Source organism: Lepidothrix coronata, unplaced genomic scaffold (assembly GCF_001604755.1).
Source record: "Lepidothrix coronata isolate B3197 unplaced genomic scaffold, Lepidothrix_coronata-1.0 Scaffold229, whole genome shotgun sequence".
Classification (NCBI taxonomy): domain Eukaryota; kingdom Metazoa; phylum Chordata; class Aves; order Passeriformes; family Pipridae; genus Lepidothrix; species Lepidothrix coronata.
Window position 1 is genome coordinate 915,110 of NW_016690409.1, and position 22,122 is coordinate 937,231.

The 22,122-nt window shown below is 53.4% G+C and overlaps 1 protein-coding gene across 1 annotated transcript; it reads left to right on the forward strand.

Moving 5' to 3' along the window:
* Positions 1-5,775: 5,775 nt before the first annotated feature.
* RND2 (Rho family GTPase 2) lies at positions 5,776-21,887 on the forward strand. The gene is made up of 5 exons (XM_017834125.1): positions 5,776-5,929; positions 6,018-6,105; positions 16,436-16,545; positions 19,608-19,742; positions 20,558-21,887. The coding sequence occupies exons 1-5, from the start codon at positions 5,828-5,830 to the stop codon at positions 20,804-20,806; spliced, it is 684 nt and encodes a 227-aa protein (XP_017689614.1). The 5' UTR covers positions 5,776-5,827; the 3' UTR covers positions 20,807-21,887.
* Positions 21,888-22,122: the final 235 nt, after the last annotated feature.

Consider the following 22,122-nt stretch of genomic DNA (forward strand, 5'->3'; position numbering starts at 1 on the left):
AGCGCCGCCTTTTTTGTCTTTTTTTTTTTTTTTTTTTCCCCTTTTTTTTTTTTTTTTTTTTTTTTCGCCGCTAAATGATTCCTTCCGAGCAAACACAGCGCTTGCGTCCTTCCTGGGGACAACGCTGAAAGGGCGGTTTTGCTGGAGCATCATCTCCCCGAGTTACTTCTACAATTTATAACTGCCCTGCGGGGCCGCGCTCCGGGCTGGGCTGGCTCCGGGAATGCCGGCGGCTGGGGCTGCTCAGGAAGCAGAGCACAAAGGCAGGAAAGCAGACAGGAGGGCAGAGCCTGGGGCAGGCTGCACATCGTCTGGCTCTGCTGTGTGGCAGATTTATGCGTGTTTGGGTGGCTGCAGTGGGAACAAGGAGGAGACTCATGTCCAGTTGCACGACAGGACCACAGTCCTCCCTTGAGCTGCTGTCCTGCTCTTTCCAGCCTCCTGCTGCCCTCCCTCATCCCCTGAGAGAGGCTGAGGAGGATGTGCCACAGCTGGAGCAGTGCCAGCTCCCCTGCCTGGCCCTTTGTTACACCTCCCTTTATTTCTACACAGGGCTCTAGCAGTCTTTCTCCTCTGCTCTCAAGGACATTGGAACAATGAACAGGCAGGAGATGCAAAAAAACCCGCCTGGCAGCGGTTTGCTGGTCAGAAGGCAGCTGCCTGTACCTGCTCCCAGGGCTCTCTCAGGATAGAATCCCAGAGGCCCAGGACCACAAAAGCCTTCCCTCGCATGGTAAGGCTGCCTGAGACCCCACTGGGGGCCAGGGTCTGGCTGCCAGACATGGCAGGGCTCTGCACATCCCCAGAAAGTGTTGAACTCAAACCTATCTGTCTGGGTTTGTTGGCAACTCAAGGGAAAGATTCCTTCTGCCTCTGTTCTGTGTTTTCCTCACCTGTATCTGCAGTGTTGAGAAGCACAGAGAGGTAGACACAGACAAGATGTCCCAGTTGCATCACACATACCAGGAAAGCTGTGCCTCCTGGGTGACACTATGCCTGTATCACAGTAAATTACATTTACTGTGATTGAAAGGTAGAGCAGCAGGTGGAAGAGATCTGACAGAACCCCTCAGACATACCTGCCACTCACAGCCACAGTTCCCTGCACTGCCGTTTTGATCACAGGGACAGTGGAGATGGTTGTCAAGTGGTAACTGAAGCTCAGGGAACGGTGGCTCATTCCTCACGCTGGCAGCAGACTGAAGAAATCCTCCCAGCACAGAGCATTATTCTCACAGCGCACAGGGCTGCAGCTGCTCCAGCCTTTTCCTCTGCACAACCCCAGCAGCAGAGGCTGTGGATGTGCAACACAAGCAAATGGCACAGCTGGCACGAGGCCGGTTTCCAGGTGTGCACGGAACAGCATCCCGCCGTGTCTGCCTCTGGAGGCAGGCACCTTCTCCACCGTGGTCCTCGGGGAAATCTTGTGAAATGAGAATCCTTCTCCTTAACTTCAACCTTCCACCACAGCATCAATAATTTACTGACAATTATAGTCCCAAAATTACAGGCTTAGCACATCCACATGCTGTGCATCCATGAGAAGCCCATTATCTGTCAGCTTGTCTTACCTTACTGAAAACACACAGACTTGCCTCAGTGTGCTGACTGTGGCTTTCAGGGGTACAGCACACAGGACCTGGGAGTGTGGCCTTGCCTTGCATCAGGAGCTGGTTTTCTCTGCATCACTGACATCTCTGCTGCTGTCTGAGGGCGCTGGTTCCTGGCAGCTTCCAGAACCTCTGTGTCTTGGCAGTGCCAGCGGCTCAGTGTTCCCGTGGCTCACTCCAGGCATGTGAGTGGTTTTGCAGGGAAAAGCAAGGGTGGGACTGACACACAGGGTGCAGCAGTAGGTCCCAGAGCCTAGACCCTCACCTGACCCCAGGCAGCTGGAGCATACTCCTCAGAAGCCCCATCCCTCAGATGGGGACCTTCCCACCAGCCTATGGCTCCCCAGGCACAGGCACACACAGCCCTGCCTCTCTCTGTTGGGCCTGCTGAAAGGAAGGCTTTAAAAAGAAAACTGTTTTATCCCCAGTCTGTGTTTGTGATATGCAATTCATTTTTTAAGCTAAATGGAAAAGAAACTGAAGTTTTGAAGGTTTATTTCTGTTCGTCCCCTGCCCAGCCCATCTCCACCACTCTCCACGTGAAAAAGAATTGCAAAACTGAAAATATGATTTCAAACATGAGGGCGGTGGAGATCACTTCTGCTGCTGGAGAAGCCATTTCCACTGAGCACCTCTGCCAGGGAGCACCCAGGTGGGCTCACTCCATCACCCCGACAGCCAGTGCTGTGTGCTGGAGCTGCAGCTGGAGCCACAGCCACGCTGACAGCCCTGGCAGAAAGGGAGCAGTGGGAAGGATGTGTGGGTGCTGCAGAGCGAGGCAAGGGCAAGGCCAGCGCAGCTCTGGGGGCTGCAGTTCAAGTAGCTGGATCCAGTGTGGGAGAGGACGTGTGGCAAAGAGGTTTCTACACCCAAGAGGACAGAATCAGCCATTTTCCTCCTCCCACCCTGACTCTCTTTGTGTGCCTTCATGCTGCAAGTCCCTGCCCCTCCAACGAGGCTCCTGTTCCCTGCAGGAGAGACATCCCACGTGGCCAACCTGTGGAGTCCCCACATCTCCCATGTCTCTCCAGCTGCTACCGGGCTAGATGAGCCCTAAGGAGAGATGTCTGGAGAGAGAGAGGGGGGAAAAAAGGAAGCTGCTCACCTCCAGAGGGGTGCTCCAGAGGGTCCAGATCACTGCCTTAATACAGAGAAATCTGCAGCAGTAATGAAGACATTGTGCCTCCTCAGCCTCTAACACACATGCTTTGACTGCAGTCTTTCCAGCAGAAGCCTTGGCAGTTGAATGCCTCCTTGCTTTAATCCCTGAGATTGCTGAAGGATGCTGCTTTCATCTGATAGCATTTATGGACTGTTATAATGAGCTTTGGTTTGCTGAGATAAATTAAACTGCTCACCCAGAAGTGCAAACTTCATTAATGCCAACAGTGAGTCAGATCAGCACTGTTCTAGCCCAGAATGTAAACAAGCTGGACACATGAAAGGGCATTTGACTGGGATTTTTTCCTCTTTCTTTTTTTAACCTTCCTAATTGCTGCTTATTTGTATTTTTTTGCTGCATGTGTTCAAACCCTACTGCTTTTACACCTCTTTATCTTTTAGGGGAAACCATCAAATAACACACCACTCGAGGCTGAATGATTTAACTTCAAGTGTTCACAGTTAGTAATACTCTGCAGCTTGGCCTGGAAGGTTTCTAGCTCTTTCACATATATGACAAGTCCAAAAAGATGGAACAATGCACACATCGTAAAAATCCAGGGAACGGTCACTGCATGATGTGATGAACAGGAGCTTTGTCTGTGTTCCCGGGGTGACACTTGTGCACCTCTCACCAGGTGTATGTGTGCACCTTGCAGGGACCACACCCATGCAACAGAGTACAGGACATTGTTTACTCAGTACATTCACCTGAAATTAGGTCCAGAGCCTACAACTGGCTGTAAAGGACCAAGCTTTGGGGCTTTGTGCACGAGAACAAGATGTCACAGGCTCCAGGTTTCAGGCTGCAGGTCCTTTGGCGAGGGTTGGTTTCTCTCAATACATTTTCCCAGTACAGGTCCTGAGGATGTCTTCCAGTTTCTTTGTACAGGAAATGACACAAATACAACAAAATAAATTTAATTCACAATCGCAATTAACATCCCTGAGAACGTGGATCAGCAAGGGAGAATCTAACCACTGGAGAAGTATTTTCAGGAGTAAATGTGTGAGAGCCATCTGTCGCCTCTCCATGCGCAGTGACAGTCACAGCATGTCTCTGCAGCCTGCTCAGAAAATTCACACCGTGGTGATGGGTTGTTGAATGCATTCTGCAAGTGTCCTGCCAAAAGGTGCTCTGCACCAAAGGGGACGTGAGGCTCAGCAGTGATGCTGCCCCTTTGGCTCTGAGCAAGGGCAGCAACTACTGCCCCTCCCTGGGGAAGAAAAACGTAGCTGTCAGGTTTGCAAAGGTCTGAGTATTCCCTGCAGAGAGTGTCTTCCTTCCTCGGAAGCAGGGGTACAACAATCTGTTGGGAGCAAACACCTGATTCCTATTGAGAAAAACGGTGAAGTGCTGTCAGAAAGGGCATTGGCCAGGGGAAGAGCTCACTCCAGGTGACACCAGTGGCCACCCAGCACTCCTTTCTTTACCTGCAGTCACAAGACAATGAATTCTTCTTTCCATTCTTCCACATAAAATGGAGCAACATGTACATGGATAAGAAGGAAACACCCCCTTCCTCCCCAGGCCTTACAAAAACCTGTCACAGCTCAGGCTCCTTTCCTCAGGGAGGCTGGAAGGAAACAAGCATGAGACAGTCACTCATCATCTTTGAAGCTTAAGGTAAGACTGGGAGGCACGGAGATGCTGCAGCAAAACCCACTGCAAAGCTGCAGAACAAGGAACTGACTGAGCCATTTCCCAGCCCACAGAATGCAGGAATGAGACCAGGTGAGGACAGGAGTTACTAGAATTCCAGGACTGCCTCATCTCCTCTGATCACCTCATCTGCTCTGTTCTCAGGTCTTCTGTGGTGTGTGACGATGAGGAGGGACCTGAATTCCTGTTTGCCCAGCTGAATGTGCCACAGACACACCTTCAGCCCTGCATGCTCTTGGCCCCTGTCCCAGGGGTGCATCCTAAGACACAGGTGGCCCATGACCAGATGCAGGCAGTGGCTCACCAAAGTGCTGACTGAGGCTGATGTGTCCGAGGGGGCTTGGCTGGCACAGCTGTCAGGAGGCCAAGCAGCACTTGAAATCCCTGGGTACCTGCCTAGCACCCCCCCTTGCCTTGCACCCTCTCTCTGTTCTTTACTTGTCCCAACATCACTCACAGCATCAATATTTACGTATGAAAAATGACTGTGATTTCAGCAAAAACAATCTGCCCCCTCAGCCCATTAATAAATCCGGTTTCACTGCCAAAACATTTTAATTTCCATTTTTCCAGGCTTGCTTTGTCTTCATTGTCTCTATTTTTCCGCATTTTGTGACAGGCAGCTTGTCAGTTCCATTCACCGTTCCGGTGAACCTTTCTGCAGTGTGGTGGCCAGCAAAACATCAGCAGTAGAGGAGCCTTTCCTTTTCCAATAATTCTGCTAATTAAAATCACCGCTGTAATTTATAGATGTGCTGTCTGTGCTCAAGGAGGAATGGAAAGCAGAAATCACTGCCGTTTCTGCAGAGGGCTGTGAGCCGGACCTGGGGTCCCGCAGTCGCTGCAGAGACCAGTCTCCCGCCCCTGCTGATGTCACTTGGTCGCGGACACCGGGGATACGGGATTCCTTGAACGCACGTGGGGCGGGTCAGAATGCCGGGTGACCTCGCTTCTGCCGAATTTCTCAGGGAACAGGTCCCGTTCCCTCGGCAGCGCCGGGGCTGGAAGCCCCGGGGAAGACGCATCTCCCGGGCCGGGGGCGGGGGGCGCCGGCCGGGGGCGGGGGGGCTGCGGCCGGCCCGGGGTTGCGGGCCGGGGGCTGGGCAGGGACCGCGGTGAAGCGGGCGGGGGCGGCGGGGCCGTGCCCACTCCCGGCTCCGGACCCGCCACCCCCGCGCCGTCTCCCGGGATCAGCGACGAGCGCCGGCAGCGCCGAGGGGACGCCCCGAGGGGGCGGCGGGGCAGGCGGGGGGCGGCTCCCGGGGCCGTGGCGGCGCGGCCCTGCCCAGCGCCGGCTTCGCTCCGCGCCTGGTTGGTGCTGTCGGGGCCGGGGGCGCGGCCAGGCCGGGGCCGACCCGGTAAAGCGGCGGCGCGGGCGGCGCGGCCCCGCACCATGGAGGGGCACCTGGCGCGCTGCAAGATCGTGGTGGTGGGGGACACGCAGTGCGGCAAGACGGCGCTGCTGCACGTCTTCGCCAAGGACTGCTACCCCGAGGTGCGGCGGGCGGCGGGCGGGCGGGCCGGGCTCTCCACCGCGCATCATCTCACCTCACCTCACCTCTGCTCTCCCCTCCGTCCCCCAGAGCTACGTGCCCACCGTCTTCGAGAACTACACGGCCAGCTTCGAGATCGACAAGCAGCGCACCGAACTCAACATGTGGGACACCTCAGGTGGGCCGGGGGCTGCGCGGGGGGGGCGGCAGGGCCGGCCTCGTCCCTCCGACAGACGGTTTCTCCGTTCCCGGAACCCCCGGGCCGGGGCTGGGGCAGGGGCAGCGCCCTCTCGTCCTGCGAGCTGCCTGGGAGCAGCCTGGGAGCCTCCCGGCCGGTCCCGAGCAGCCCCGGTGCCGCCGCGCAGGGCGGGCGGTCCCTTGTCCCGCAGCCGGCGCGGTGCCGGCGCGGTGCCGGTGCGGCTCTGCGGTGCTGCACCTGCCTGCAGGGAAACAACGAGTAACGAGAGAGCCGGCCCCGGGAGCGAGGGAGGCCGGAGGGGATCGGGGAGGAGGGAAGGTGCTGCTGGAGGAGGGAACCCTCGACCTGGGGAGCGGTGCCCTGGCCAGTCGTTGCTCCCTGCCCCAGAGCCCCTGGGGTTCTCTGGCGTCTTTTTGGCTTAGTTTGGTTTTGCCTCTTTGTGTCCTCGGCTTTGGATCTTTGTGAAGCTGCGGGTGCAGCTGTCGTGGCCCACCAAGACCTGTCCCAAACTTTGTGCTGTCTGTCTTTCTGTGGAGGCACGAGTTGCAAGTGAAGTGCTTGATGCAGAGCTAATGAAAGTATTGGCATCCTGCAAAGTTCACATGCACTTTATAATTTACCTTTGGACTCCTTTGTACAGGCAGTGCAGCTGAATGCTGTGTTCTACTGGTGAATGTACATCGTGGGCTCGCTGATGCTCTTTCCCCATATTTATGTAATTTCTGGAGTCCTCATGACAAATGAAGTCCTCTTGGTGTCCAAGAGCAGTAGTAAATTAAAACGTGACCAAGGACTTTCTTTGCTGTTGTTTATTCAGATTCCTTGCTGTAATTTTGCATCCACCAAATGACAGCTAATAGGATCAGCATAGCTCTACCTAGAGTAGTGGCTTTACTAAGTCTAGCTCAAAGATGTAAAATATGTTTGTTGAATCTTTTCTGGAGCTTTGCGATCCAGAAGACCTTGCTTTGGCTGATTTTTATTCCCTGAGACAAGAAGGGGTCTTTAGCTCTGCTGGCACGCTGTGTGCTGTGATGTGAGCCTTAAGGACTCTGGCTCCTGGGGCAGCTCCTGGGGCTGGAGCTTTGGATGATATGTTGGTTTCATCAGCGTTGGTTCTTGGCTTTTGACCGGGAGCTGTGCTTGGAGCACAGAATGGTGGCTACAGCGTGGAAGCCCTTTCATGGTGGATGGTGCTGGGCTGACGTGTCTGTGTGAAATCCTTCAGACACGGACACACTGAAGCCATCCAGGGGGCCTTCACTGCAGAGGGTTCCTTGGAGCTGCTCCAACGGGTGAGTCTGGATCAGGGCACACCAGGAGCGAGGGGTGGCCGACCTCACGTGTCACCCCGGTGCACATGAGTGTACACCCACAGCCTGGTCACCCCCATGGCCTCAGGTTTCCAAATCGTGGGCTTCTGCAGCTCTGGAAGGGAATGTTGTGGGTTATCTTTGTTAGGCTCTGAATGGCTTTGCTCTGAGAATCTCTATTTGATATAAAAAACTTCCCCTTTGGAGGGTATGGAAGCACGTCTGAGGCATTGTCTGCCTTTTAGGAATTCTCCAGAATTATTTGCATCGGTCTTACAAATGTTAAAAGAATAAGATGTGATAAAAAGTCTTTAAACCTGTGTATGTGTGTCTGATCCATGCATCTGATACTGTCATGCATTCATTTTTCCTCTTTGCAACAAAAGATATGTTTGTCTAATATTTATCTCTACAGCCAAAAGGAAAGGGACTTTGATTCTTTCTCTCTTCTGCTATGAAAAATGTCAGACCTTTTTAGCAGCTTTGGTGTAGATAGAGTTCGTCAGGTAGTTTTCCAGATAAATTTCCTTCTGTTTCAGCTTTTATTTGGAATACAAAGGGGCTAGTTGTTAACAAACAGTCCTGCAAAGCACTACACAGCAATTTTTCTCAGTAATCAAACTGATACTTTTAGCTGTAGAATGCAAGCTGCTCTTTGGAGCCCCTTGTAAATGGGAGCTTTGGTAAAAGATGTTTTGCACAATAGAGAGTTGAACCAGCTGAGCTGAAGGGGCTGGCAGCAGCTCATTGCCCTCCCTATGGAGAGTGACAGGCATCAGAGGGTACTTTCCCTTGTCTCTATGCTACTTCTTCTCTCTTTTAAGTCACCTTGCATGCAGGGGCTTATTGTTCATGATAAATTCCATCCCAGCAAGATTGGGAAGGGAGGTGTCGAGAAACTGCTCCCCTCCTCATGTCAGGACTGCCCTTTCTATTTTAAACACTTGCCATCTCTTAGATAAGTAATTGGAACTGAAACTCCCCCAGAAATCAGCAGAGACCTGGACAGAGGGGCAGGCTGTTCATTTTTACTCTTTTATGAATTCCCCCCTCCCTGTACTTTGTTGAGGAAGTGGCTGGAGACTCTGGAAGCTGCACAGAGTGAGCTGAGTGTCACTCAGCAGTGAGAGGTGGTGCAAGAGCATTCTGCCAGGAAAAGTCCCTTTGTGGTGACTGAGAGTGGCTGCAGTCTACCTGGCCACTCAGCCATCCCATTGGTAATCTCTGTACAGCCCAGGATGTTGTCTGCTCCCTGGGGCCTGTCATCCTGGCTGATGGCAGTGCCTTGGAAAATGCAGCCTTTTGGGCTGAACCAGCCCCTCCTGTTAAATGGCAAACAGAGGCTGTGACGTTGGCTGCTGGCAGGCAGGAACTCTCCTTACAGGAATATTGCCGTGGGGTAGACAGAGGTGATGGAGAACTGAATGGCTCTCAAATTGTATCGAGACATCTGATTTCCTTTAAATGTCTTTTAAATGTTCCTTGATTAGTTTTTCTGAGGCTGGAGGGTGACTCTGGAGAGTTTCCAGCACTGAGAATCCTTCATGAGGATGAAACCTGTGCTGCTCAAACAGGGCAAATGCTGGGACTCTGCACTGTCTCAAGTGCCTTCGATCTAGGAACATACTAGGGAGAAAATCCCCTCATCCAACATCTGCAGGGTGCTGGTTGCATTTTATGTTTCTTTCCATTTGTGTCCCAGCTCGGGATAGACTGTGGGAGTAAAACTGCTTCAGGTGCCATTTCGCAGAATGGCAGGGTTGTCCCATCCCTCCTGTCCCCTGGGAAGCCTGTACTGTTTGCTAAAGCCTCCGTTAAAAAGCAGTTTGACATCCTTGTGTGCGAGGGAAGGGGTGCAGAGCCTGCCAGTTGTACGGGGTAGACACTTCTCCTGGGAGTGGCCGTGCCCTGGCACCCTCTACTTGTGAGCCTTATGGATGACGTGGTGCTTTGATGCTCTTCATGCTCCTGTTCTGGCAAATTCTTTTTGCTACCTGTTGGCTGAACATGCTTGCCACAGAAACAACTCTTCTGCACGGCGACGGTATCTTGTGGTGGGGGAAACTCCTGTTCAACAGGATGCCTGATGGCTTGGGAGTGCTGTTCCCAAAGGGCTGGGTGCCTCCCAGACCTGCAGTGCTGGTGCCCTGGACCCATCAGGAAGAGCTTTGTTCCTTGTGGCAGGTGGAGAAGGGCAGATGGTTTGTGATCATTAGCGATGCTCTGCAAGGAGTGGGCGAGTTTCGTTTTGGTGTGTTGGGTGTGAGAGGGAGTGCTGTTACCCCTGGGCATGCACTGGGCAGGGAGGTTTTCCTCAGCAATGTTCCCTGTGGGATCAGGGAGGGTCCATGGGTCTGCCCAGCTCTGGGAAATCTCATGCCCAGAGTGGAGCCACTGCAGTGCTCAGCAGGTCTCTGGCAGCGAGAGCCTTTGGCAACAGCTGACCTGCTTCCCAGGGACCAGCACTTGGAGCATTCCTACCGTGACTCTGGCATTGCCAGTGAACCTTCTGCCTACACTGGACTGACTCAATGCCCTGCCTGTTCTGCAGAGCTCCTTCCCAAGCACTGACTGCGAGCAAGGGGAGTCATGGGCTCAGGCAATGCTGCTGCCCAGTGCCTCTCCAAAGCCACAGTACTACGGCACTGGTGCTGGCAGGTCTGAGGCTTTGGCCTGAACCCAGGTGGACTTTTTGTTCTGTTTCCAATAATACTGGAGAGGAAGCTACTCTGTGCCTTGCAGCCTGGACTCAGTTCTTTGTTTTTGGTTCACCCCCCTATGCTGGGAGGCTCTGCCTGCCTGCTGTGTCTGTGGCCTCAAAGTGCAGGCAGGCAGAGCAGTGAGGGACCTGAGGTCATTGAGCTGCTTGGTTCATCTTTTGCTGCTGCAGATGCTGCTGCGGAGTAGAGCTGCCTGCTTCTGGTAGGAGCATCTTTTCCAGTGCTCAGTGGGAGGCCCAGCCTGGCATTGTGCCTTGCACAAGGTCACTGTTGCCATGGAAAGCTGCTGGAGAGGACTTCTCTGTCCTTTGTGGGCCATCAGGATGCAGCGCGGCCGAGAGCTGCAGTGTCTGCCACAACCTGCGGCGTTTCAAAGATCGGCGCCCACAGGTCCAGCAGTGCCCTGTGCCCTGCTCCGTGCTGCAGCTCACAGCAGAGGAGCTGTGTGGCTGCCAGCCTTCCACAGCAGCCGCTGTCTCTTCAGCAGATGCGCTTTCAAGACAAGAATAACGCTGTGAATTGCAAATCCCCCTCCGCCTCCCTCTTTGCCTTTACTCGGCAAACAGTCTGCCTTGGAATGGCCTGTGTGGGAACCCACAGGCTGTGATAACAGATCTTTCTTTAGAGGAACTACTGAGGAATGTTGATGAGATTAGGGAGCTGAAAGGGACTGAGTTTAGCAATGGCATCTCCATGGATGCTGTGGCTGTCTGTGCCTGGATTCCCAGGGTGCAGCTCCAGGATTGCCATGGCTGCTTCTTCTAAAGAGTAAGGGCAAGTTCTGTCTCAGAAAGAGTTCAATGCCACTTGCAGTCTGAGGCAGAGAGAAAATGTGGAGCTGCCCTTTCCATACCAAAGTAGCTCCTCCCATCCTTCCTGTTGAGACTGGGAGCCCGAAACCAGCATACTTGTGTTGTGCCTCAGCACTAATACATAGTTAAGCCTAAAAATACATGCAGCTGGGTCACATTCTCAGGCAGGTCAATAACCAGTCAGACAGAAGTTTTAAAGGGTTGCAGCAGAAATGCTTATCTGGAGTGGGTGGAGGATGGACCTGAGAAGCCACGGCAGGGCAGGATAGTGCCCAGGAGGATCATCTTGCTGAGCTGTGCATCGTGTAGGGGTGCTGCAATGCTGTGGGACTCAGGGATGGAGGTTACTTCTGCAGCAAAGGCAGCATGCCCTGTGGCAGCATCTATCCTTTGTCCCCTATGGATCCGAGAGGCTCAGCCTCTGCAGGACCATGGAGTGTCCTGGGAGTTATGAGGTGCTGGGGAACAGTGCCATTAGTGACAACCAGATGACCCTGCTGGCTGCTGTGACCTTGTAGACAAGGAGGGGCATTCTGCAGGGTGAATTTGTTCCCAGCTCTGGTGCAGACCCCTTTCCCACAGCCTGGAGGGGATCTGTTCTCTCCTGTGGCAAGGACAGCTCCCCCTGTCCCCTTTGCTCCAGATTCTGAAACCTCCAACCCATTAAACTTCACAAGTGTACAGGCCCAGCCTTCCCAGTGGGGAGAAACCTTATCTGGCAGCCAAGCAGTCAGGGAGGGATCTAATGCCTGTGCACAGCAAACCTGAATTGTGCAGCATTGCATCAAGATAATTGCACTCGTTCCGCCCTCAGGCTGAGGGATGGTGCTCCCCAAAGGCAGAATGTGTGCTGGCTGTGCTGCAGGAAGCTCTTGCCACTCCTAGTCCTTGTTGTACCCCATGGAAAGGATGACAGGCAGGTTGTGGCAATGCCAGATGCCCTTGTGACATGGTGAGAGTGCCAGGAAGGGACTTCTGACTCCCATTTGTCTCCCTTGTCAGCTGCTGCAGGCATGATTTTGAAAAGTCTGGTGAGCTCTTTGGCTGCATCTGCAGACCCAGCCCTCCCACACCAGACACTCTGTGATGCTCCCTCTGGAGCCAGCAGGGACTTCTACAGGGAGCTTTCAGAGCTTCCTACAGTTGCTGGAGGGAGGTTTGCATCTGAGGAAGCTCCTCTGAACCTCTGGTAGCTGCATGTGTGAGACAGGACACAAGATTGGGATGCAGAAGCACCCTGTGCCTGTCTGAGCTGGAGATTCTTCCACTGGTAAATCCAGCAGAACAGCCTCCTCCTGAGGGGCAGGTTTCCAGTAATAAGATCTGGAGAGAGGCCCAGAAATGCCACCTCAGCCCATGTAAATATCATTCCCTTCATCCTGATTATGTCCGTCCTGAAGGTATGTCACCCGGGCTCTTCAGTAATTCACTAGTTTTTGTATGTGCATTGTAAGAATTAGGAGCAGAGGTTAATTGGCCAAGCTGTTGATCAGTCCTGCACTTTTTAGACAATTGCTTGTTTCATGTCATGGAGCAGTTTCCTGCTTTCCTGTACTTCACAGAGCTTTGCATGAGCAAGAGAAACGTCAAAGTCCAGCCAGGAAAGAAGCTTGTAGAAGTTGTGGGGTTTATGGCTTGGCCCTGCTTTGGCAGCTTTGTCCTCCTGCCCAGAGCTTGGCTGGACCATCGGTGGGATCTGTCTGGCAGAGCAGACATCCTCTGTCCCTGCAGAAAGCAGCATGTGCTGCAGCACTGCTGGCTCTATGGGGAGAGTTTACAGTGAGCCCTCCAAGACAAATGTGCTGCTGAGAAATTTAGGTCTGGGCAGTGCTCGTCTCTGTTTCAAGCCAGAGCTGGCCAGGGCTGCAGGAGCCCCTTGCAGAGCAGATCGTGGCTCTGCATGCACACTGGCTCTCCTGGTTTGTAATGTCCTGTTGTTGGATGGAGGGTGCCCATGTGAGGGGGCTCATTATCTCTAGAGCAGCTGATAAGGAACAAGTGAAGATCAGCACAATATTGGTATAGATGAAACAGCATTCAGTCCCCTGCCCAAGAGTGGCATCTCTGAGCTGCAGTGCCAGGCATTCCAAGGGCTGCCAGCCAAGGAGAAAGAGGAGCTGCTCATGGCTGTATACACCTCTGAATTTCAGACAACTGCGTGGATTTTATTTTTAAGCTGTTTTTTTGGCTTGCTCCAATTTTCCCTCTTTAATCATGAGCAGATGCACATAGGTCCTGTTTCTTGCAGACCTGGGTGCCAAGTGGGAGAATGACTCATGCAGTAAAGGAAGGCTGAATCTGCAGACACACCAGAGTTGGGCGTGTGTGTGTGTGTGTGTGTGTGTGTGTGTGTGTGTGTGTGTGTGTGTGTGTGTGTTCGGAAGTGCCAGACTGTGGGTCTCTGGAGTGTCTTGCTGGAGTATATGAAAGGTGCTCAGAAGAGCTAGAGTTGAAGGCACTGAGGCTTTTATGTTTTGTTGTCGGTTTTTGTGTTTGGTTGTTAGGTTTTTTTAATTGTTGCATGCAATGAAAAAGCAATAGATGCAAAAACTAGAAGACTAACAAGCACCCAAACAGAATTCCCTGATTCAGTAGAGTCATCTCCAGAGCAAGCTGAGGATTGCCTTGTCTGGGAGCAGTGCAACTCTCCTGCCCCACAGGGCAGCACTGACCATGGTTCCCCCCCCATCAGTCTCCTGGGGTGGGCAGAAGCTGCTGCTGCCACAGCTGGGAGTGCTGCTCTGAGCTGAGGGGGGGTGCCAGGGGTGACTCCTGCTCTTTGGAGTTGGAGCAAAAAGTTAATGAATGTGAAGCAAATTTTGATCTCATTAAGAAGATAAGGTTGTTTGCCTCATGCTTCCCTTCCCTTGGCTTCTCCCACCAGCACGGGGATCTCTCCTTTTGTGATCACAAGTGGTAAGAGTGTGATTCTGGGCACGAGGATGGGACAGAGGTGGTCTTGTGGGATAATGGGGGGCTGCACCAGTGATGCTGGCTGTCTGCCAAGGGGCTGGCTTGCTGCTGAGGAGCAGCAGGTTGCTATGATACAGTTTGCTGTGGCAATGTCTGTGCTGAACGAGCCAAAACCACCTCTACAAAAGGAGCATTCCTTGGCTGGGAGGGGGTAGATTTATCTGAAGTGTTTATGTAAAACAGAGAAGCCGAAGGGAGAGGATGTGTGTGGGAACGCTTTCCTCCAGTGCCAGGGCCCCTGTCTGGAGGCAGACACCCCTGTGTGCATGGGGGAGAGGGCATGGCTCAGATAAAGGACCTGACTCATTCAAGCATGTGGATCAGCGCTGGCTTTCCCATCTCATCCCCTCAGCCCACACCAAGCACATGACTGAAAACCGCATTCAGAGGGGAGCTCAGCACTCCTGCGCTTGGTGCTGCCTGTCAGAGCGGCCTCGTGCCCGGCGGGACCGGGTCATCTCGGGGCACGAGAGGGAGCAGCGCATGGCACCGGCTCTGCCAGCTGTGAACTGCAGCAGCGTGAGCCTGGGGCCGGGTCAGAAAGCCCTCCGTGCCACCCCGTGCGGCATCCCCGTCCCCAGAGCTGTCCGAGGTGCCGCAGGGACTGGCTGCTTTCCATCAGGGAGCATGACTTTCCCTCTAGGAAGAGGGCTGGGCTCTGCAGAGATCAGGGTCCGTTTCTGCTGTGCTGTTCGCAACTGCTTCCTTCCCGATAACTTGGCAGGGACAGAGACACATCTCTCCATGACCGGAGCAGGGGGTGCAGGTGCTTTTGCTCCTGTGGGCTGGCCATAAGAGCTAGAGATACCTGTAGCCAATTTTGCTGGGAATCCTATTGCAGATTTAATCCAGGGCATCTGCCTCTGGCTGTGTGGGAATGGTGGGGGCTGTGCTGCTCAGAGCCCCCGAGCTCTGCTGTTGGTGGCTGCTGTTGGTGCTGTGCTCTGAGCCGGTGGCAAGGGGAGAGTGAGTGGCCAGTCTCTGGCACTGGGCAGGGTCTGGGAAGATTCCACATAGCCCTCAGCCTGCCCCGTGTGGGCTCTGGGCACAGGCAGGAGTGGTCATAGCTGTGCTCCCCAGGCTGAGTCTTGCAGAGCCGTCTGGGGTGTTTGCAGAGCACCGGCTGTGCAGTGCTGTGCAAGGGGGCTGTTGTACCTCAGCCGGGAGCCCCCTGTGCAGGACCAAGGGGCAGAGCTCCCGTGGAGAATCAGCCCGTTCTCCTCCCACGCAGATTCCCATTGTCCCGGAAACATAAGCCACCATCATCCATAATTCATCAGGTGCTGGACTCCATCAGGGAGCCGCCCGACACCCGGGCTGGGAGCTCCACCCTCCTCTCGGTGTGGGAAAATGCTGGGTCTGGGCATCCTGAGGGGCTGCGACAGGAAGCGCATCCGGCTGCCTCGGCCTCGGGTGGGCGATCCTGCTTTCGGAGGGAGCAGATTCAACAAGGACTCTGGTGTCTCTGCTGACCCTTTTCATAAACAAACAACCGCTGCTCATTCCTCCGGGAACTTTAAGCCATTGCAAAGACAAATATTAAACCGAAACAGTGTTTCTAAGTAGCAGAGTGCAATCGGCTGCATTGAGCTGATTGCTCCATGGCTGTTTGCTGAGGCATCTGCACTCACCGGCAGAATGCACTGCGAATAACACCCCTATGGCACAACGACTTTAATGCCTGAAATTTGCACTGAAGGTGTGTGCGTGCGCATGTGTGTGCAGTAGAAGGTGTGCAGGGTTCAGGCTGGGCTTTCTGCCTGCTCACAGAATTCCAGCAGAACGCAGAATCATCCCCTTCCATTTATGGACTCTTCACCAAATCCTGTCACTTCTTTTATGTATCAAAAAGAAGCTGTCTGGCTTTTTCCAGCACAAATCCAGAGAAAAAGGCAATTCATTTTTACCTGTCTTAAATTCTCAGCAAGCTCTCCTGTATAAAGATAGCAAGAGAGGATAAAAAAATAGCAGCAGCATTTCCTGTCCTCTCTCAGCTGCACCTTTCCACTGTTAGTGGTGCAGCACCGGCATGACAAGTGATGGAATCCAGGAGTGAGTGGTGAGTAAGGTGTGTCCCGAGCTCCTTCCTGTGTGAGCAACATCCCCCGGCAGTGCAGCTCCACACAGCCTTGCCAGATGCTCACTAGGGTGGGAGAGGGATGCAAAACTTGCTTTTTCTCTCTGTAAAGAGCTAAATACAAGCACACAAGGACAAACCCTCTGACTTCCGTGCCTAAACAAAGGAACCAAATCCTCTGTGAATCAAACTCTGCTAAACCTTGTGATGTCTGGTCACTGGTCAAAAAGTTGGGTTAACATCCTTGATCTTCAGCAGAGCACTCTGCACTGTGTGGCAGTGTCTCCAGTTCTTACTGGAATTAAAGATCTCTGACTGGCAGAGAGGGCTGAGGGTCTCAGGCTGGCCCTTTGGGCAAGAAGCAGTCGGTGGGATGGAACCTGCTCACCCCACTCCTCCCGCTCCTCTCCGCAGGCTCAGCGTACTATGACAACGTCCGTCCCTTGGCCTACCCCGACTCAGATGCTGTGCTCATCTGCTTCGACATCAGCCGCCCGGAGACCCTGGACAGTGTGCTGAAGAAGGTGAGTGCCCTGTGCCCTCTGGCCAGTGAGTGCCCTGTGCCCCTGTGCCCTCTGCAGCAGCTCGTGGAGCCACCCCGGGGTCCCTGCTCCCCATCAAGGCTCAAAGCTCTGGCCCTGTGCCCAAGCCTTGGCTGGAGTCTGTGTGCTCAGAGGAGGATGGTCAGCTGCTGCTGCTGCCACCATCTCTACATGATCTGTGCAGAATGCAAGATATTTCCATTTGAAAGGAGCCCAGTGAATGGTGAAGCTCATGGTGGCTTGCAGCATGTGTGTGAGGTCTGTCTGTACTCACACATACAAATGTGGGGACAGAGAGAAATGTAGGGCATTTGTTCTGTTTTTTTCATGAAGACCTTGGAAGGTGTTTTGGATCTTGTCACCACCAGTGACTGTGGATTGCCTGCAGCAGCTGAGAAGTGGCCCCTGGTGCCTGTTTCCAAGCAAGCAGAGTGCTCAGTTTTTTGGTTCTCCCTTCAGTTCAGCATCTGCACAGTAAGAAAGACAGCAATCAGTTCTCTATAGCTTGACAACAAAAATAATGAGCTGTGGCACTGAATTTCAAGCCCGTGAATGAACATGAGATGGCACAATGCCACTGGCCTGGAGCGCAGGGCCCTGAGCACCACCTGCCCCGGCAGAGCTGACCATCTGTGCTCTGCAGGAGCAGCTGAGGGGTTTGGACCTGCAGGTTGGTGACTTTCAGCAAAGCTGACATTCCAGCTGGCAGGTCCCAGAGAGCCCCACAGGGCTGGGGATGCTCTGAGGAGCACCACTGGCTGGTCTCCAGTGGGTCACTTCATGAGGCTTTCCTCTGAGACGGAATGAGCAACTGAGAATGCTGCTCAGGGGAGAGAGGAGAAATGGCCTTCTGGTCGCTTGCATCCCTTGGTCCTGGCTGTACCCTGCTTCCTTCCATGAAGTTTAGGGAGCTGTGGTTCCACTGTGTAGCAAAGCATCTGGCAGCTGCATCCTGTGTCCCAGGGGTGAGCCTTGGCTGGTGTCTCGTTTGTGACACTCTTTGAGACACTGAGGCGTGAAAAGAACCACAGTGGTTCCCATGGCTGTTCTCCTCAGAGAGCCTCAGGCTGCCAGGGCTGGACTGGCCACAGCCTGAACATGTCACATTGTACTGGGTGCCCTCTTGGCCTCCCCACATTTTGCCAAATGTTGTGCAGAAGCAAGTGGCTCTTACTCAGCGGCTGGGAGGCCTGAGAAGTGGGTCTTTGTCTCAGGAGTGTCTTGGTGAGGGGACAAAGACCCTTCTGATAACTCGGTCAATGGCTCAGTGTTGGCTTCCAGAGCAGGTCCTGGGCACTGAGCAGGCTGGGTGGAAGGGAGAGTGTTTCATGTGGACTGAAGGAATTCACTGCTCAGCTTGGGAGTCAGCAGAATAAATGCAAGCGAATCACTTCCACCTTAATGAGATGCAAACCCCTCAATAATTAGCTGGGGTTGGGAGTTATTTATGTCTCTCTGCACACTCTTCATGTGAGTCCACCCTGCTTGGTGCATAGCCTTCTCTGTGCAGCCTCACAGGCTGTTAGGGAATGTCTTTTTGATATGGTAACTTAAAATAAACCCTAAATCCCAGGGGATTTCTTAAGTGCCGTGTTTCCTTTGGTGCAGGCTCACAGCCTTATGGAGGTGAGGAAAATTCCTAAGATACCATGAAGTTGAAATGGGTTTTAGCTTGTGATATCAGGCTGTTCAAGCCTCAGGCAAAAATACTAATTCAGCAGAGGAAATCTTTATTATTGCTGCCCTTTTGATGCCTGGGCTGCTGTACAGCATGTACAGTTGAAGGGACAGCCATCTGAGGGAATGCAAACAAGCAACTCTTCCTTTCATACAGAGAAGGTTTTCATGGGGTGGTGCCTTTGTTCTGGCAAGTCTTGAGAGCACAGCAGATCTTGGGCTCGCAGAGCTGTCAGTCATGTGGAAAAAGCATCCCAGCTCTCTCCAGAGACCAAGGAGCCCTGTGTTACTGTAGACAGCTAGGACCTCTGCCAGGTGTGAACAGACCCTGTAGCTCAAACCCTTCATGTAAATCAGGATGCTTGAATTTCAGCTCCAAAAGAACTGCATCTGCTCCTCGTTTGCCCTTGGTGCTCTGTGGCTGAGGCACCAGAGATCTGTGCAGCCCTTGCTGCCCAGGGGCTGGGGATGCCTGAGTCCTGGGGAACAAATGTCCCTGTCAAGCAAATACCTGAAGATACCTGAGCCCATCTCCTGGTAGAAAATAAAAATTTTCCATATTTTGTAGTTGCTTTGGTCTGATACTGGTTGAATGAAACCTGGGTTGTTCTTGGCACTTCCCCACCAGGTTGTGGACACTTGGTTTTCTTTCTTCTTCTGATTGCCCAGGGTATATCCTTAACCATCAGTTAGCTCAGGAGGAAACTGCTAATTCCAAGTAACATCTTTAGCCAGGGGTAATCTGTTATCTGCTTCCTACTTCAGAACTACTAGATAAGTAACCAGGGTGTTGACATGCTGATGGGGCTGTACAGGTTCTCCCCAGGGCGAGGTCACAGGTGATGGATTTATTTACTGCTGCAGACACAGCTGACATCAGGCATTCATTCTGGGAGCTCTGAAATGAACCATTTGTGTGAAGGACATGGATTTTTGCCCTGGCCTTCTCCTTCCATTGCTTCAATTCTTTATTTCTTCAATTCTGGCTATACCTATACTCTGAATATCATAATGTCTTTAACATGTGGTTCCCAGTAGTAAACAAATAGTGTGTGTGCTGTGCAAAGAGCTCCATGCTGGCTCTGTTGACCCCTGGGGTCCCAGATCTGTGCACCAGATTGTGTGGTCGTTATTTTGCCACAGCCAGGACTGGCCTCCCATAGCCTTGCCCAGGGGATGCAGCTTGGATCAAAGAGGTTTGCAGAGCATAATCTGGAACGAGTGAGCATAAAGAGGCACTCTGACCATTCCCATCCTTGTCTGTGGCAGTCATTGAAGTGCCCTGGTGAGCTATCGGTGTCTGAACAGTTGTGACCCCCCCCAGTTTGGAAAATCATACACAGCAGAGCCTCTTGTTTCCTCTGCAGTGGCAAGGGGAGACGCAGGAGTTCTGCCCCAACGCGAAGATTGTGCTGGTTGGCTGCAAGCTGGACATGAGGACAGACCTCAACACGCTCCGGGAGCTTTCCAAGCAGCGCCTCATCCCTGTGACACATGAGCAGGTGGGTTTGGGCAGGACTCCACGTGGATCAGGGAGGAGAGACAGGGGCTCCATGACCCACAGTACCCAGGTCTTGGTCTGCAGCAGGTTTGATTGTGGCTCAGGACCTCAGAGCTGCTCATGCTGACAGCACTCTTGTCCCCAACACTGGCAGACCCTGACTTATTCCCATTGCTCTGCTGAGCAGCCTCCTGCTTAGTAGCCAAAAAGTCATTCCTCAGAGAGGGTGGAGATGCCTGATTTGACAAGCTGGACTGGCTAGAGGGGAGTGTGGGCTTCTGCATCTCCTACTTCAGTGCAACTCTTCCCCCAGTGACCCTCCTGCTCAGGTTCTGTGTTGGGGAAAAACTGCTGGGAGGGAGGAAGCCGGAGCTGGAAGGGCTGAGGGACTGCTGCTGATGGCCACCAGTGGACCCAGTGGTGTCTCCAGGCTGGCAACAGACCCTGTCTCTGTGATGCAGGGGTGGCTGTGCCCTGGGCTGCTGTGCCTGGCTCTGTGTTGCACAGAGCAGGTGACTGTCCAGGTGAGAGGGATTGCCCAGGTGTCTCAGCTGCAGGGGTGGCATCGTGTGAATGAGAAAGTGGCAGCACTGTCTGCTCAGGAGGCCACCCTCACCTCAGGAGCTCTCACAGAGCCTTGCACTGTATGTACAGGTGCTGAGGAACCACTGTGAGAGCTGTCCTGGTGGTGCCACAGTGCTCTGGGCAGGGCTGCCAGCACAGGCAGGGTTGGGAGGCCGTGAGGGAGGATGCTCCTTGCAGAGCACCTGTGCCTTAACCTTGCTTCCTCTTCCTCCTGCTCTCTCTGGACTGCAGGGCAGTGCGCTGGCACGGCAGATTGGGGCAGTGGCCTACGCAGAGTGCTCCTCCAAGGTGTCGGAGAACAGCGTGCGGGACGTGTTTCACGTGACCACACTGGCCTCGGTCAACAGGGTGCACAAGAACTTGAAGCGCAGCAACTCCAAACGGGGACTGAAGCGGGTGTCACAGATGCCTGGCAGGACAGACTTACTGAGTGACACGGAGATCAGGAAAGACCGAGCCAAGAGCTGCTCCATCATGTGAAAAACAGGCTGTAAATCGTGTGTGTGTGTTGTCCATTTTGTACAGGAACTGGCTGAGGCGAGGTGCTGGCTGCGGGAGCCAGCCTGCCTTTCCAAAGCCTTTTTCTCAGTCTCTAGGGCTGAGAAAAGGTCCCAGCTGCAAATGGGGGTGCACAAGTTGCCCTGCACTGTGGAGACTTCTGGGTTGGCTGCTGCTGTGCAGATTGCTTGGGATGAAGGAAGCACTTGGCAGAGGAGTATTGAGGTGCTGGAAGGTCTGTGACTGGGAGAAACAAAGGGAAAGGGAGCGATGCTCTCCGTGTGCCACCTTCCTGTACCCACAGGCTGTAGCCACAACCCTGTGCCTTTGTGCAGCTGTACAGCACACACGGTGTGGGGTGAGGGCTGTGTGGGACCTGGGTTGGAGGGAGGAGGGGGGATTGCGAGCAGCGGAGTGCGACCCGGGGGAGGTGCTCTTCTGATCTTTCTTTAGAAGAGAAAAGATGTTTGAGGTGGTGCTGCCCTCTGCGAGGCTGGACAGCAGGTGCCATGGAAGGTGCAGGTCTGGGCCAGAGCTGGGAGGGAAAGCACCCTGGGAAGGCACCTTAACCTGATGAGACACCGTGGTAGTTGACCTCCTGGGAAGAAAGCAGACAGATGTCTCCTTACATGGTATTTTAGATACCTGAACTCCATTTGAAATGCAGCAGAGTGGATCTGGCTCCAAGGGAGAGGTCTGTTCCAGTAGATGCATCCTGAAAATCCTGGTTCCCTTCAGCAAGCAAATGCCTCTTGGGAGCTTGTGTGTGAGCTGCTGCCACCTGGTTGCTCCCCAGGCTGCTCCCTGCGAGCAGACTGCAATAACTACCCATATCCTGCTCTCCACCCACTTCCAGCTGCAGATTGTGTTGCATGGTGCTGTATTTGTCTGGTATAGATGAGCAAAATGATTTTATGTGTATCTGCACGCTGTCTCTGCTGTGGCAGTGGGATGGAAGGTGCTTCCTGCCCTCATGCCTTGCTCTCCAGCCTCCTCCCAGCACCTCCCGTTGCTTCTGCCACTCCCTCCCTAAATGCCTTTGACAACAGTGTTAGCCTGGGCTTAATGTCACGTGGACACTTTAAGGAAAAGAAGAATCTGCTCTGTTGCCAGATCCAACTGTGTCTGTGGGCTACAGGAAACAAATAAACATCATTGGAAAATGCATAATGCTCGACTGTTCATTTTTAATAGTCAAACCACGCACCCTCTCAAAATCTCTTACTGCCTGACTTCTCTTTCTGTTCTAATGTCTCTCTCTAGGTCTTGAAATACTCTTGCAATACCCTTCAGTGAAA

Excerpts from the sequence above, each read along its gene's own strand:
- RND2 (XM_017834125.1), top strand. The coding sequence starts at position 5,828 with ATGGAGGGGCACCTGGCGCGCTGCAAGATCGTGGTGGTGGGGGACACG. Across the intron at positions 16,546-19,607 it reads TGGACAGTGTGCTGAAGAAG|TGGCAAGGGGAGACGCAGGA; the intron begins GTGAGTGCCCTG and ends TTTCCTCTGCAG. Across the intron at positions 19,743-20,557 it reads TCCCTGTGACACATGAGCAG|GGCAGTGCGCTGGCACGGCA; the intron begins GTGGGTTTGGGC and ends TCTGGACTGCAG.